The sequence below is a fragment of the Gymnoscopelus braueri genome, assembly GCF_963280865.1.
Source record: "Gymnoscopelus braueri genome assembly, chromosome: 14".
In the NCBI taxonomy this organism is placed as follows: domain Eukaryota; kingdom Metazoa; phylum Chordata; class Actinopteri; order Myctophiformes; family Myctophidae; genus Gymnoscopelus; species Gymnoscopelus braueri.
Window position 1 is genome coordinate 12,632,103 of NC_137619.1, and position 16,491 is coordinate 12,648,593.

Genomic DNA, 16,491 nt, shown 5'->3' on the forward strand with positions numbered 1-16,491 from the left:
GAAGAAAGAAATGCCGCCCGCAGTGGGTAGTTTTTACCAGAAGATTACTTAGGGTTCTATTAATAATAACAATTTAAATGAAAGTGGCAGCAGTGCCACTTTTCTTTTTTTTTTGGTAAAAGATTCATGGTCGCAAATGCCACTGAAATGGTGGCATTCTGGAGCCCTACCATTAGAAATAATGCTTTGTTAAGCAGTTCGCTAGACCGAACTAGGTTTTAAATTCCCCATGTTGCATTCCTTCCCTTGTTACTTTTTAATCTCAGTTTTATAATGGTTTTGGAGTTGCAAGAAGGGAGCCAAGTTTATCAAAGCGTAGCCAACTTGCTTGTGCCCTGGCCCCAATGTTTGGAATTCAGCTGTGGAACACACTGTAAACACTATTTCATGGTCAAGTATGAAGCTTATTCACTCAATCGCACCTGCGTGTGTGCGTGTGTGTGTGTGTGTGCGTGTTTATGTTTGCTTGTGCATGTGTAAATGTACTGCATTTATAAATGGACTGCATTTATATAGTGCCTTTCTCCAACCAAAACACTTTACAATGTATTTCACATTCATCCATTCACACACACATCCACACAGTGACGGCAGAGGAAGCCATGCAAGGCACCAACCTGCTCAACGGAAGCGGTCAGGGGTTCAGTCAGTGTCTTGCTCAAGGACACTTCAACCTGAACCCAGGGGGGAGCCGGGGATCAGTCACACTGTATGCCTGTGCATCATACTTGCATATTGTTGTTGTCAGGGCAGAAACCAATATCGCCATATTTTATACTGTGTTTTTGTTCATTAACTCCCTACTTGACAGCGTCACACAAAAGCATCAAAAGTAGGTCCACAAGCTCGAAATGCGACGCGAAGCAACGCGTTATGAGCTTGTAGATCTGCCACTTTAGCTACTTTTGAATTTGAACAGTTTTGGACATAATATGAGGTTTACACCGGGCAGAGACGATAATATACCTACAGTTGTTGTAATGTAATATGTAATACAGCTATATATGCTGGTCTACTGGCCTGCTCATTCAGACCCCTCCAACTGACCCAGGATGTGGTGGCAGGTCTTCAACCTCCCTGGATGGATGGATGGATAGATAGACAGACAGACAGACAGACAATTTAAATACCGTATTTTCCGCACTATAAGGCGCATCTGAGTATAAGGCGCACCTTCAATAAATGTATTATTTTCATATATAGGGCGCACCGCATTATAAGGCGCATCCGCACTATAAGGCGCACTGACGGTGCGGCTTATAGTGCGGAAACCAAGGGAACCAATATTGATACATATATAAGGCGCATCGGATTATAAGGCGCATCCGCACTATAAGGCGCACTGACGGTGCGCCTTATAGTGCGGAAAATACGGTAGATAGATAGATGGATAGATAATAGATTATTTTGTTAAATTATCCAAAAAAATATATATATAATCGATGAGTTTGATAAACTGTTTCACCCCTACAGTCAAGTGCATGGCACCCACTACCTTCAGGACACGACCCACCCTTACACCCCTTTCTCGCACTTACTTATATTTACTAGTAGAAAATAATAGACCTTTTTTCATGGCAGCCATAATACTGACATAAAACAGTAGCATAAACAAAGATATTACCAATGATTCTAATTACGGTTCTGCTCCATTTAGTGTAGCGGAGCCTTTCCAGTGAGCCAACAATATGCACAATATCAGCACCCTGACTCTGTTTGACCCAAATGGAACGCAACCTTTATTAGTATAATTGGGAACACCTGTGTTTACCTTACTATTTCTATGTCAAAATGTCTGCTTGTGATAAGGTCTATTTAATCATATCAAGGTAATCTTTTCTTACTAGTGATTGGTGCCACAGTAGACAGATGGGCTAATTTCCCTGAAGGCTTTTGATAGATAAATATATTCAGACCTGTGCAGAGGGTGTCACTGGGGTGACCAATTATGTTCAAGAAAAATAATGGTGGTAACCTCAACTGATTGAACTATTTGAGTCTAACATAGTGTGTATTTCAGCATAGTCTGCCCACTGATTAAGATTGTCTCTCTACTTTTCTTCCAGCAGTCAGCACGGGAGACTGTTTTAAGAACATTTTCCCTTGCTTGCCTTTAGTAGATTGAAAGCCCCCCCCCAATACCCCCATACACCTCAATAGGTGATATAGCTTTTTAAAGAACCATTTAAGAACCATTATTTATCTGTGTGTAGACAGGAGATCTGTCCCTCCCTTCCCTATGACACCCTGGCCAACACTCCCAGCATCCTCTTCTCCCTCCTGGCTCGGAAGCTGTGGAATAACCTCCTCCCCTCTACCTCACCCCCTAGCACTCACCTCTGCAGACTCTACCTCACCCCCTAGCACTCATCTCTTCAGACACAATCTATGTAAAGTGCTTTGGATAAAAGCACTATATAAATGCACCATTTACCATTTACGGTCCATTTGGTTCCATTTGTACACAGTTATGGGTGTCTGTGGCCTTATATGATGAAACTAAGGGTCCTTGAAATGTAATATTTGGAGAACTACTGATTTATATAGCATGCTGTTTATACATGAGATAGGTTTGATGTTTGCCTGGTAGTAGTTACTATTTAGCTCTTCATTGTTTATTTGCACTTTTCTTTTACCCTTTCCTTTGTTGACTAGCGCGATTGCCATTTACTCTGAGCTTGCACTTTGTCGGCTCTAGATAAGAGCGTCTGCTAAATTGAAAATTGTGATATGTGCGTGTGCCATGTGTATATTTCTGTGTCTCTCATGAGAAAGCGTACTGTATCTAAGTGAGAACAGTGTCTGGCTCTGTAATGAGGGTATCTCTCCTGTGGTTTGGCCCTGTTTTAAATCCGTGCCAAAGTTTTTTTCAATTACCTGTCAACAGAGAGACAGGCAGAGACAGCCAATTTCAGGAACAATTTAATGCCATCTCTGTGTGTGTGTGGGGGGGGGGGGTTAGGTATTAGGATTAGACATTCAGAAGTTAGGTCTAGGGATTAGAGGTAGAGTTATGTATGATTTACACTTTGCGCACTGGTGTGAAGCACCGAAAAATAGCTGATCTACAGCGTGACACATTGTGGGCTTGTAGATCAGCTATTTTCTGGCTTTAAACTTACGGTTAAAAATAGCATAAACAATGCCATTCTTAAAATCAGTAACTTAAAAAAGTATAGTAATACAAACATGCAGTAGAATTTGAGATACATATTGTGAGCACAACTTTCAGGGTCCCCTCACCCTTTTATGGAAAAAAAAAAGTAAAACATTTGGGGAGTTTAGGATTCAGGTCTGGATTTGGGTTAGACATTAAAAGGTTAGGTTTACGGCTTAGAGTTACAGTTATGCCTGATTTATATACTTAGTTGTGTACCGAAAATAGCCAATCGACTGTGAGCTTGTATTTTCGGCTTTAGGCTTAGGTACTTTTTTTAAAAAGTGAAATAAATCATCGTCCTAAAACAATGGTGTCCTCATGAGTCCCATGTGTGTGGGGGGAGGGTGCATATGTATGTTATAGTCCCCGTCTTTGGCCCCGGGAGCCGAGACGGCGCACGTTATGCCCCGCCCGTCCGGGGCGCGGCCATTGGCGGTGAGCGGAGCACTCGGTTTGTACCGCGGCGACAGCAAAGCCTCCCGCTCGCTCCGTCTCATACCGAAAACGCTCCTTTTTCAACCGACTGGTTTTCCAATCCTACTGTAACGTGTGTATATATATATATACACACACACACACACACACACACACACACACACACACACACACACACACACACACACACACACATCTAGCCTCTATTTGCTCAGGGTGAGGGGTGAGTGATAAAAGAGAGAGTGATAATTGATCAGCCTAGGGCTGATAACGGTTATCAGCCCTAGGGCTGCAAAGCTGGAGTGCCAGCGTCTGCTGAGCTGTCAATGTGAACCACCTGTGGGGTAGGGATGTGGTAAACAAATCTATCATTCGCCCTAAGCCCTCAGCCTCGGGCAATGAATGCCCAACGTATACATACATACACACGCACATACATGTGTGTGTGTGTGTCCACTGCAGTATAAGAGTGCTGCATATTTTCTGCACATTACTAATATCATGCAAAAGTTTCGTTTTTCAAGTGTTTGAGATTGTGAAGCAGTGTCAGACTGCAGGTTACACCTGCAACCTGTGATGATATTTTTCTACATTATTATTATAAAAATAAAAATATCTCTCTCTATATATATACACACACACAAACATGTATTAATGTTATCATTAAAATGTCAGTGCTTGTTGGGAATGGCTGTCTAAAGGTGTTATGCTGACGATCCTTCCCCTCTTGTCACTGCAGCTCTCACCAACGTCAAGCTGTGGGCTATCGATCGACAATGCTTCCAAACAATCATGATGAGGACGGGCCTCATCAAGCATCAAGAGTACATGGAGTTTCTCAAAAGGTGAGTACGTGGAGTACACAGAGTTTGCAAAAAGTACAGACGTACACTTATACAACAATGCTAAAAGGATAACACAAAAAGAGCTGAGGGCTTTTTGTGTGCTTCAGTTCATCAATACATAAAGACTATACACAAAATCATCAATACTAGGAGCAGTAAACGTATATTTACAGAAAAACAGTGGGGGAAATACTTTTGGAAGACTTGTCTAGGTCCAGGACAAGTGCTCTTTTATGGCGGTTTTGAAGGAGGGTAGGGAGTCACACTTTTCGATGGCTGGTGATAGGGCATTCCACATTTTGGTGGCACAGCAGTAGAATGAATTCATCCCTGTTTGTGCCGAATCTGGGGGGAATGAGATCAGTACAGTTTCTTAAAAGGTGAGCAGTTGGTAAAAATCCTCCCACACTGACACACTGTGACACAGATACAAACGGATGGCCTGGATTGGGAGACTTGATCTAATTTACAAAGTGAACTAACCGTGACAGGCCCGCCAAAGTGTGAGCTTTTCCTCACTCAAAAAGCCCCATCCACCCACACCCCACCACCTCAGACTCTGCCTCACTTTTCTTTTTCTTTTTTTGCTAGTAATACGTTCTTTAACCCTTGACCTTCGTACCAGATGTGTTTGTTAAGTATTAGTCATCCTGTAGGAAGGAATTTGTCTGTGTTTGCTTCCTCCTGTCTCTCTCATTTCTCCATCCATGGTGGTGTCCAGAGGTGTCATTTGAGGTCCCAGGGGATGGCAACTGCCACCCCCTAGTATTCATCACATGTATCCTCAAATTCAGTTCTTTTAACGTCATATGTCCGAAAACTGTTACTTTTCAGGATTCAAATAAAAAAATGGCAAAAGTAGAAGATCGACAAGAGATTGTAGATCAGCTACTTTTGATGCTTTTTGTGTGACGCTGTAGTATGATCAAGTAGGGCGTTAATTTACGGGGAAAAAAACCCACAAAAAGTTAGAATATGGAGATAACAGGTTTTTGCCCGACAACAACGATATATTCTCCATCTTTGAAGGTTTTCAATCGGCGCTGATTGCTGATCTCAATCCATGCCCTTCTTTCTACATGTGGGGCGGCCATAGCTGAGTGGTTAGTGAGCCCGCCTAGGGAGCCAGAGGCCCTGGTTGCCCCAGGTACGATTCCAGGCCACGCCAGCATATGTGTCGATGAAATGAAATTTGTCCCTGAGCAAGACTCTTAACCCCTAATTGCTCACAGGCCCTCATTGGAAACAAGCCCGCAAGGACTTTCATGAACGTCCTGTTAAAAGGAATTATCCTTATGTGACATTTCAATGTGGCTTTAATGTTTTAGTCATTACAGGCGAACATTAAAAAAGAGATATCATTATAATTATCAATATATCACCTCTAGTTTTTCCTGAAATGACTCCTCTGGTGGTGGTGCCTATTAGCATGGAGATTTTCCAGCCAACTGGAGAGGAAGGCAGATGAAGTGTATTATCATATTAACCCATTTAATCCGGGAACGCATCTGTGTCATTTTAGATTTTTTTGCCATAGCCATTATTTTATACCATAAAATTAGCCAGTAGCGCTGCACCGAGTGCCGCGCTACTGGCTTGTAGATCTGCTATAAGAAAAAAAAAAAATCTTGAACATTTTGTGCAATCTTTGAATTCATATTTTTGGGTTATTTATCTTTTTTAACTCAAATCTTTGCTTCTGGGGGTCCCTGGAACCAATTATTTTGAGATGGGGGTCCTTGACATGAAAAAGGTTTGAGCACCACTGATATTATAGCAACATACGTTTTCTTTTTTAACTGTCGGGGGCCGCGCTATGAGCTTGTAGATCTGCTATTTTTGAATAGCCAGAGAAATCTTAAAATGACACAGATGCGTTCCCGGTCTTAATGGATTAAAGGCCAAATAGAGAGGCAGGCATTGTTTCCAAGCAGCGCAGCATACAGGAGCGTAGGATAAAAGAGAGAGCTCATCAAAAGAGAGAGACGAACTGAAGAGTGGTGAGGCTCACGCTTTCCTCTCCTCTCCTCTCCTCTCTCACTCTCACTCTCTCCATCTCTGCGTTTGATTCACCTGCCACTCTTATCGCCCCCTTATTTTCTCCCCCAGCCCCCCAATCTAGATGGTTGTGAAATCTAAGATCACGTGTCCGCCGCTGTGTGCTGTGTTACACAAGAATGTGCTCATCCTCGCATGTCGGCTTGTGTTCCCAGTGTAAGGTCGTGTGTGATGCGTAATAATAGCCCTCGATGTCGTGGTTGATATAGATTTTAGCTTTTAAGGAAACAAAAGTGGTAACGTCGTGCATGCCAAGTTTGGTTGTGTTTCACTCTCTTTCTCTGTCTCTCTGTCTCTCTGTCTCACACACACACACACACACATACACGCACGCACACACGCACGCACGCACACTTGTTTTTATTACTATACTTGTGAGGACATCAACATTTTAGAACATATTTTTTTAGGAATGGCATTACAATTTGCTAGTAATTTTTACACCTAAAGCTGAAAATAGCAGATCTAAGCCTAACTGTACCAAAAAAAAATCTAACCATAAAAGCTAACATTTCTCTTGTGAGGAGGACCAAATTTTCAAATTCTACTAAACTTGTGGGGACATTTGGCCCTCACAAGTAAGTGAGTAAATACATGTTATTTGTATAGCACTTGTGAGAACTCACAAAGTGCTTTACATCAGCAATAAAAACAGCAAGAAACAACTATAGTAATATTTTTAGTACACACACACACACACACACACACACACACACACACACACACACACACACACACACACACACACACACACACACACACACACACACACACACACACACACACACACACACGTACGCACACACACACACGCTGTAGTGTGTACTTTCATTTCTTTTGATGGGGATCATTTCTTTTGATGGGAATCATTCTCCAGGACACAAAGAAAAGGCATCAGTCACAGTAACAGAGTGTGTCACTGGTTGACAGTTTTCGTTGCGAGGTACAGAGGATGGGTGCAATCAGTGCCACTGGAAGCCTGTCAGCTGTAAACATTTTATTACTGTAAACAGAGCATAGCCCCCCCCCCCTCAGTACAGCACAGCAGTCCATGACATCATCAGCCAGCATGTCGAGATAATATAGCCACCACATACACCACCCAGGCCCATTGAAAGAGAGAGTTACGTCACGCCTTGATCTCGCCGCAAAGCGGGATGTTGCCTCCTGTAGTTCCAAACATTGGAACTTCCTCATTGAGATAGAAAGAGAACCTCTGCATTCCATTCTTACAATGGGATTCTACGCTAGTGTCATCACTCTCATAGTTATATCACGCTGACACCACCGTATTCCACATGTCTTCTCCCTCCTCCTGGCTCGCAAACTGTGGAACAAGCTTCCAAATGCAGTCAGAGACGCAGACTCAAAAGCAGGATAACACAATTTTCCACCGTAGTCTGAAGGTAAGGGTGACCAGATGTCCACATCTCCATGACTTTTCACGCGTCCCGCAAATTGCGACGCTGTCCCACATTGACAGAACTACGTCACTGCCGAGACAAATAAACGCAGGGATTCCGAGTCTCCCATCTCCGAAGCCGGAAGCGCGTATTTTCACACAAATTAGAGCACTTAAATTGAGTGCTAACTGGTCATAAAAAGGCACGGCACTGTAGGCTACACACCAGATGGTAGCGTTCTCGCATCCTCTTCCAAACACATAATATTCAAAAAACAACAAGGAACATATCGTCTCTGTCGGGTGGAAACCTCATATGTCCAAAACTGTTGCTTTTCAGGATTCAAATTCAAAAGTAGCAGATCGACAAGCTCAAAACGAGCTTGTGGATCTGCTACTTTCGATGTGACGCTGTAGTATGATCAAGTAGTGCGCTAATTTACGAAACAAGTTAAAATATGGAGATACAAGGTTTCTAAATATGGCTTGGCGTGTCCTTCTCATAATATACCTATTATGAGAGGGACCGGACCGCCCAGGGCTGAGAGGTAGAGATTTACGTCTCCATTTAGCCAGTCACAACATGTGTAGAATGTTTATATTCCTGGAAGCACTGAGGCCTGGAACTGGAACTGAACCTGGTGCTTCAGAGTGATGCCATAGAACAGTGGTTCTCAACCAAGGTAATAGTTGACAATTTGGCCAATGTTTAACTATTGTTTATAGCTTGACTTTTGACACAGTAATGTTCTTATTTGTCCTTAAATTTAGAAATGTGCAGATACCCTGTATACACCATTACTGTTGAGTGAGAAAACAATGTTGCACATTAAGCTAATCATCTGGGGACCCCCTAAAATCATTTGGGGACCTCTCTTGGTGTCCCGACCCACAGGTTGAGAACCACTGCCATAGAACAGTGTTTTCCCAAACAATGGGACGGGACCCATTTGTGGGTCACAGCTTTTTGTATTCTTTTTTTAAGTAAATATCCCTTTTCTGTTTTCTACAATTTTATAAAAACTAGAGGCTCACACATGCGTCGCAGCGTCGATCCAACAGATATGTCTGAATCATAGTGGTGGAGGCTTTGTCAGAGCATTGTACCCGTCTTTCTGTGCCCATAAATGGAGATCTCTGTATCTGTTTGTCTACCTATGTCCCTTTTATGCCCATATACAGGAGATCTCTATAACCGCAAGTCCTTGTCCTTTTTATGTCCATATATTGCGATCCCTGATGTGGATCGGTGGGTTAAGAACCATTATTTTTTCTGTGTCTAAGAGAGCTGTAGCCTAATTATCAGTGAGTGCTCGCTGATGCCTTTGAGCCAGCTCGCCTCCGGTCTTTATCTGCTGTGAAATTATACATTAGTACCTACTCAGATGAAAAGCTTTCTCTGCTATGGGAAGAAATCCCACTCTAAATGAGAAATTACAATAGTGTTTGTCTGCTGTGGGGGATGAAGTACTACTCAGATTTGGGACTTAAAGTAAAAGTAATTAAGAATACCAATGTATACTGTAAAAAGAAAATATGATATGAGTAAAAGTACTAAAGTATCGGCATCAGAATATACTTACTGTACAGAACCAAAGTACTCAACTGTGCTCAAATATTTCAGAAATACCAGCTCTATCGTCAGCTTGTAGATCGTCTATTGTCGAATAGATGAAGTATAACATTATAAACGTATAACTGGTTAAAAGTTTTGTATTAATCAAAATCTACGAAGTAACTTAAGTAGCAGATCTACAAGCTCACAACATAATGCAGAGTGACTATTTTAAATAGCCTGAGTGATTAATGTTTTGTAATAGTCATCTAAATCTGCAACATAACAAGTTGTCAGTGTTGAGTTAAAAAGACTAAAACAATATTTACCCTCTGAGGTGTAGTGGAGTACAAGTATATAAAGTCTAAAAGAAAAATGGAAATAAAAGTACCTCAAAATTGTGCTCAAGTACAGTACTGGAGTAAATGTACTTACTTACTTTCTACTACTGCCTACTCAGATGAAAAGCTTTCTCTGCTATGAATCCCACACTAAGTGAGAAATTAGAGTGTGTGCGTGTGCGTGCGTGTGTCTTTACAAGATCGTGCGTGTGTCTTTCCAAGATCCAACATCAGAGTGATGTTTGTAAGGGGGGGGGGGGGGAGGGGGGGCTTTCAAGCAGGCACCTCCGGTTATAGTTGTTACAGGGAAATTGGCATTCCAGGGAAATTGAAAGGGGAGCGCTTGTTTTCACCGCCCCCCCAGGCAATTCTGTAGAACCAACGCTAGAGGGCAATGCAAGCCAGACATGAGCCGCACACCACACACGCACAAACGAGCACGCACACACACGCGCGCGCGGGCACACACACACACACCCGCGAACAGCCTTATTCCATGCAGTTGAAGCACAAGGGGGCGAGGGGGCGGGGCTGGCGGGTTATGTTAGTGCAGTGAGTGGCAGTTGGGGCAAACGCAGTCCCCACAATATCATTTACGATTCTATGCCTATCGGTACATAACTCGGACGGCGCTTAGTCGACTAGCAGACCATCGGCCGGTCGTCGCGGGCACTCGCGCCTGGAGGCGCTCGGGCGCGACTCCTCGGCCTCAAGGTCTGCTGAGTCGGCGCGCCTCCGTCATGGTCCAAAACTATACTTTATCGGCGAAAAAAGTAGTCCGCGGTTGTTTGAAAAAGTAATGTCCCAAGCGGGAGTCAAACCCAGACTCCCAGTGGTAGTGGATGGGGAGTCCAATGATTATCGAAGTGCGCCACTGAGGCTTCCTGGTTGCTATGTTGTTGTCGTCGTCGTCGTCCTCGCATCAAAGCCCCGCCTCGCAGCCCCGCGCCTAAAAACAAGCGCTCCCCTTTCAATTTCCCTGGAATGCCAATTTCCCTGTGACATAGTCATCAGACAGACAGACAGACAGACTCACAGACAGACATTGGCCCACTGCATGCACTACAAACTGATGCACCAGTTAAGAGCTCACTCAAGGTCTTGAGCATCATGGGAAATGTTTCACCAAGCTGATATCACAGCACTGTGACCTAGAAGTGTTCAACCTGTGTGTGTGTGTGTGTGTGTGGATAGTTATGATAATAATCATAATAATAATCTATTCATATATCGTCGCTGTCGGACAGAAACCTCTTCACTCAATATTTTAACTTTTTGTGTTTTTTTTGTAAATAAACGCCCTACTTGATCATACTGCAGCGTTACATAAAAGCATCAATAGTTTTTTTTGCTACATATGAGGTTTCCACCCAACAGAGATGATGTGTTCTCAATCACATTGGCTCCCTCACTGCAAATTTCCTAAAAAACAATGGATGTCAACAAGGTGCCGAACCGCCGTGCACTCTCACCGTCTCGCTCGCTCTCACACGGCTGGCGGACAGGCTGCCAACAACTTGATGACATAATTGACTGTTTCATCGTTAACACACTTAAGCTGTTAGATCGGAACTTTTCCCCCACAACAGAGGCTTTTTGTTAGAGCGTTAAACGTCTCACAGCTTGAGGGCTTAACGCTCCATATGGTTCCCATAGAGAGAGGTCCTATCTGATCGTCCATTCAACCAACTAGCTGTCTAGATAGCCTTCCTCCATCCAGGAAACTCAACAACAGTGTTGGACAATGACAAAGTACTTTTACTTGAGTACTGTACTTAGCCTTTTCTTAGTGTTTTTTTCCCCCTAATAAAGTTGTTTTTCTTTTGTTGTTTTCTCCTTTCCCCCATGTAAAGTGTCTTTGGGTACTTAGAAAAGTGCTATATACATTTTAGATATTATTATCTCTGTGGCAAATATTGTACATTTCACTCTTTTGCAATTATTTGACAGCTTTAGTTACACGTTACTTTGTAGATTCAGACTATTATTACAAAACTTTTTTGTACTTGATTGTTGTAAGCTTGTAGATCTGCTTTTTTCTACAAAACCTGACGCCAGTTATTTGGTATGTTTAGTAAAGTAAACATACCAATGCAGGCCTTTTTATTTAGTCTTTGTCGGGTAAAAACCTCATATGTCCAAAACTGTTACTTTTCAGGATTGAAATTCTCAAGTAGCAAAAGTAGCAGATCTACAAGCTCAAAACGCAATGCTTTTGTGTGTAGTATGATCAAGAAAAAACACAAAAAGTTAAAATATGGAGATAGGAGGTTTCTGCCCGACAGCAATGATTTCTATAGCATTTTCATACTGTGGTATTGATACTTTTACTCAAGTAAAAACGATCCGAGTACACCACCACTGCACAACAGCCAGGATCAGCTGTGGCCCCCGGAGCGGCGAGGGCTGGAAGAGGCTGAGGCGAGATGGTTCAGATTACTGTAATAAAGCATGGAAAATGAGGGGGAGATGGAGAGGGAGAGAGAGAGAGAGAGAGAGAGAGAGAGAGAGAGGGAGATTAGATAGGGAGATAAAGCCCTTTGTTCCCCCGGCGTGGGTTATTTTCTCAGCCCCTCGATAAACATTGGGGCAGTTTTATTTAGTACAGTCTAGATAGCATTCATGTGGCCTCTGTGCTGTGGCAAAGGAGCAAGCGGAAAACAAACATAAGAGTCCCATTACTCGAAGCGTAGGATCTGACGCTTATATAGCTGTGTAACCGGAGCTGGAATAAATAAACAGGAATACAGTGACAATATACAGACAATTAGCTGTGTGCATACAGTTTGAAGTCCAGTGTTGGAGCTCCTTGTGTGCTGGTCTAATCTATCCCGGCGGTTCTTGTATTGTATTGTGCTGTATTCCGTTGTATTGTGTAACAGATTTACATTTGCGTCAGACAACCACAACAGATAGGGCTGGGCAATTAACGGCGTGTAGGCTATATATATATTTTTAAGTCGTTGTTGTTGGGTAGAAACCTCTTATCTGCATATTCTAACTTTTTGTTTCCTTTCGTCGCGTCACACAAAACTTCAAAAGTAGCAGATCCACAAGCTCGAAACGCGTCGTGTTTTGAGCTTGTGGATCTGCTACTTTTGCTGTTTTTTTTTATTTGAAAGGTGAAAAGTAACAGTTTTGGAGATATTCGGTTTCCACCCGACAGAGCTGAAATGTCAACGAATCAACACAAACAATTGAAAAGATTTGTATTTATTTATCATCAACTAAGTCAATTAGCCTGATTACCCACTCAACCCTGTATTCTACTTTGTTGTATAATGGTGGCGTACAACGTACATTTTCACTGTAAAAAAAAAAGTTTATTAACCCATTGAAGGGAAGGGAACGCATTTGTGTTATTTTAAGATTTCTTTGGCTATTCATAAATAGCAGATTTACAAGCTCATAGCGCGGCACTCGGTGCTTGTATATCTGCTATTTTTTTTTAAATCATGAAAATGTGTGCAAATCTTTGAATATATATTTTTTAAAGCAAACATTTGTAACTCAAATCTTTGCTTATTGGGGTACCTGGAACAACATATTTTACAAATGTTTGCTTTAAAAAATATGTATTCAAAGAAACTTTCACGATTTTTCAAAAATAGCAGATCGACAAGTGCCGTGCTATGAGCCTGTATATCTGCTATTTTTGAATTGCCACAGAAATCTAAAAATGACACACCGATGCGTTCCCGGTATTAATGGGTTAATGCTAAGTTTGAAATAACCATGACACTGATTTGAAGTCATATCAGCCCTAGTACTGCGTTACAGATTAGAATTTGCGCCAGACGCCCACAAAAAGCTTTGTTTCCGAGGCTCTTCATCCTCTGCTGCCAATCTGAACCTGGTGTTGTGTGTCTCTGTGCTTGTTGTCTCTGCAGTGTTCCTACCTTCCATGGCCTTCAGGAGGATATCCTCAGCAAGCTGGCAGATATCCTTGAGGAGGTGAGTGTCTTTGTTTCGTAAAGCCTTCCCGTGCAGCTTGGAGATGCCTGGCTGTCGAGGCCTTTTGTGGTGAATGGAGAAATGCCCCTGTGATGGAAATGGAAAAGAAATGCACTTAATTCTATTGAGTTTCCCGGCAGCCAGAGCCACTGGGGTTATATTTGGACGGATTTGTTTGTGTGTCTCTGTGTCAAAATACGTGAGGCATCGTTGGGCATTGGGAGCAGGTATCGCTACAGTACTGGTACATGCCAGTATGGTTGATGACACTGTTGATTTTGACAGCAAATGTTGATGCACTTTTAGTAATATTTTAGACATCTTTTTTTTTTAACTTTTTGTCTAGTTTTAGTTGACTAAATATATAAGATTTTAGTTCACCAAATCTACAGTTGATTCAAATGTATTTTTTGCGGGCCTTGATGGGCTTCGTAATGCCTGATACTTGCCTATCTACAAGCTCGTTGTGAGCTTGTAGATCAGCTATTTTCAGAGTGTGACACCCGCACGCAACCAAGCATAAAATGACGTGTCTTAGTTCTACTCGATCTCTTAGTTTCTCCCCAACATGTTACTCTAGTTTCTATTTGTTAACGAAATTGTCAATATATTTAGTCATAGTTTTAGTCTTCATAGCTTAGTTTTCATCAGTGAAAAAAGGTAGTCGACGGACATTTTTCGTAATAGTTTTAGTCAACGAAATGAACATTGTTCATGATGAGTTGAATGTTTGTCCGTTCCACGTGAGGACGGTTGATTGTGATCACAACCAGCAAAGGGGACGGACCTACAGTACGGACTGACTGAACCTGGGCCTACCCAGATTTATGGGCTTAGCACCAACGTGTAACATTCTCACCACCAAAACAAATCATTTCGGAATGGCGACATATTCAATTAATTAACAAATCGTCGCTGTCGGGCAGAAACTCCTATCTCTTTATTCAAACTTTTTGTGTTTTTTTCGTATATTAGCGCACTACTTGATCATACTACTGATCTGCTGGATATGTATTCTGTACTGTACAGTTAACAGGACAATATTAAATGTCCCCATTATATATGCTTAAAGAGAATGCAATTCTACATACATTGTGGGTTCATAATTGATAGGCAGCACCCAGATTTGTATCCACTTTTTGTGCCACTGGCTCCAGCGCATCACTTTTTATCATCACCAGCCACTGGCAGCATGCAGCAAGGGGACAAACAGCCCTGGTATTATTGTCGCCCTCATCAGACACGTATAATGGCTACCGTTGACATTTATGCTTTTGTCTCATTGATTGAATGACATTTAAAATACCAGTCGTTAGTACCCGGGGCTGGGTCGGTCGCGGTGGCAAGCGGGCTAAAAGCAAGGTATTCCTTTTTTTCCCTCCAAACTTTGTTTATTGGATTTTCCACGGAAGCATTCAACATCAAAAGGTGGTATTACGCATACACAGACAGATAAACAAAACAAAACATCATCAGTCAAACGGTACCTATCTATTATCTATAATAGCAGCACAACACCCCCTGCCACAGCAAGCCCATCACATAAACGCTCCACCAGACCTCACCTATCCTCCATCAGGGATGGATTTAAATTCTGGATAAAATGAAAGAATGGACTCAAAAGCAAGGTATTCCACACATGATGCCTGTGTATTAAAGTTCTCAGTCGCCACGACTGCTTTCCGTCTTTTGGATTCCATAGGTGCCAGCATGTCTTCTATGGATGCACGGCATGCACCAATATAACGGGCGTTATATAGGGGCGGCAGTGGCTCAGGGAGGTAGAGCGGCCGCTTGGGAACCGGAAGTTTACCCAGTTCGATCCCAGGCTCTCCCAGATTTAAGTGTTGAAGTGTCCTTGAACCCCTAATTGCTCCCAAAGAGCAGGTTGGTGCCTTGCATGGTTTCTTCCACCAATGTGTGTGTGAAATGCACCATTTACCATATAAAAAATGCACCATTTACCATATAAAAATTGCACCATTTTATTCCATCGATGCCTCTGCCCAGCAATGTGTGAGACATTCTAATCCCTCCTCCAGTGAGTTGTGGATCTGGGGCGGCCATAGCTGAGTGGTTAGTGAGCCCGCCTAGGGAGCCAGAGGCCCTGGTTGCCCCAGGTATGATTCCAGGCCAGGCCAGCAAATGTGTCGATGAAATGAAATTTGTCCCTGAGCAAGACTCTTAACCCCTAATTGCTCACAGGCCCTCATTGGAAACAAGACCGCAAGGACTTTCATGAACGGACCTGTTAAAGGAATTATCCTATCCTTTATCTGCCAAGTGTTTGTGTTCTTAAAAAACCTCCAAGGGAAGGTGTTCAGGAGCAGTCAGTGGACAAAGCACTCAACCCCTCACCAGGACTTGAGGCAAAGTATAGACACTCCTGGTCAAATATTACTCAACTACAAGCAGACCCGACTTAATGCACATGCATTAGTGGCTGCAGACCGGCATTTGTTACTTAAGTAAAAGTATTTTGGCTTTTCAAATAGCCAAAGTGTATATAAGGCTGAAGTGGTTAATGTAAGTAGCTAGTGACTAAAGTTTTCAAATAATTTTAGTGGAGTAAAAGCATCTCAGAGGCAATCGATATTTGTAGTGGAGTAGAAGTAGAAGTATTGGAAACGCGACATTGTACTGTATTTTATTGTACAGTACTTGTGTAAATGTACCTAGTTACTTTACACCACTGCAGACAGGGGCACCAAACGCCTTCTGAAAAAAAGGAGAGAAAAAGG

General features: G+C 42.5%; 1 protein-coding gene across 2 annotated transcripts in view; it reads left to right on the forward strand.

The window, feature by feature from the left end:
• The window catches only part of LOC308099802 (cGMP-dependent protein kinase 1), a gene marked incomplete at its 5' end in the record, with an annotated part of 171,419 nt that overhangs the window by 101,020 nt on the left and 53,908 nt on the right, over positions 1-16,491 (forward strand). For both annotated transcript variants that reach the window (XM_080448600.1, XM_080448599.1), the window contains 2 exons: positions 4,335-4,440; positions 13,687-13,750. In XM_080448600.1, coding sequence (XP_080304726.1) covers positions 4,335-4,440; positions 13,687-13,750 — 170 coding nt within the window. The remainder of the gene's footprint in view (positions 1-4,334; positions 4,441-13,686; positions 13,751-16,491) is intronic.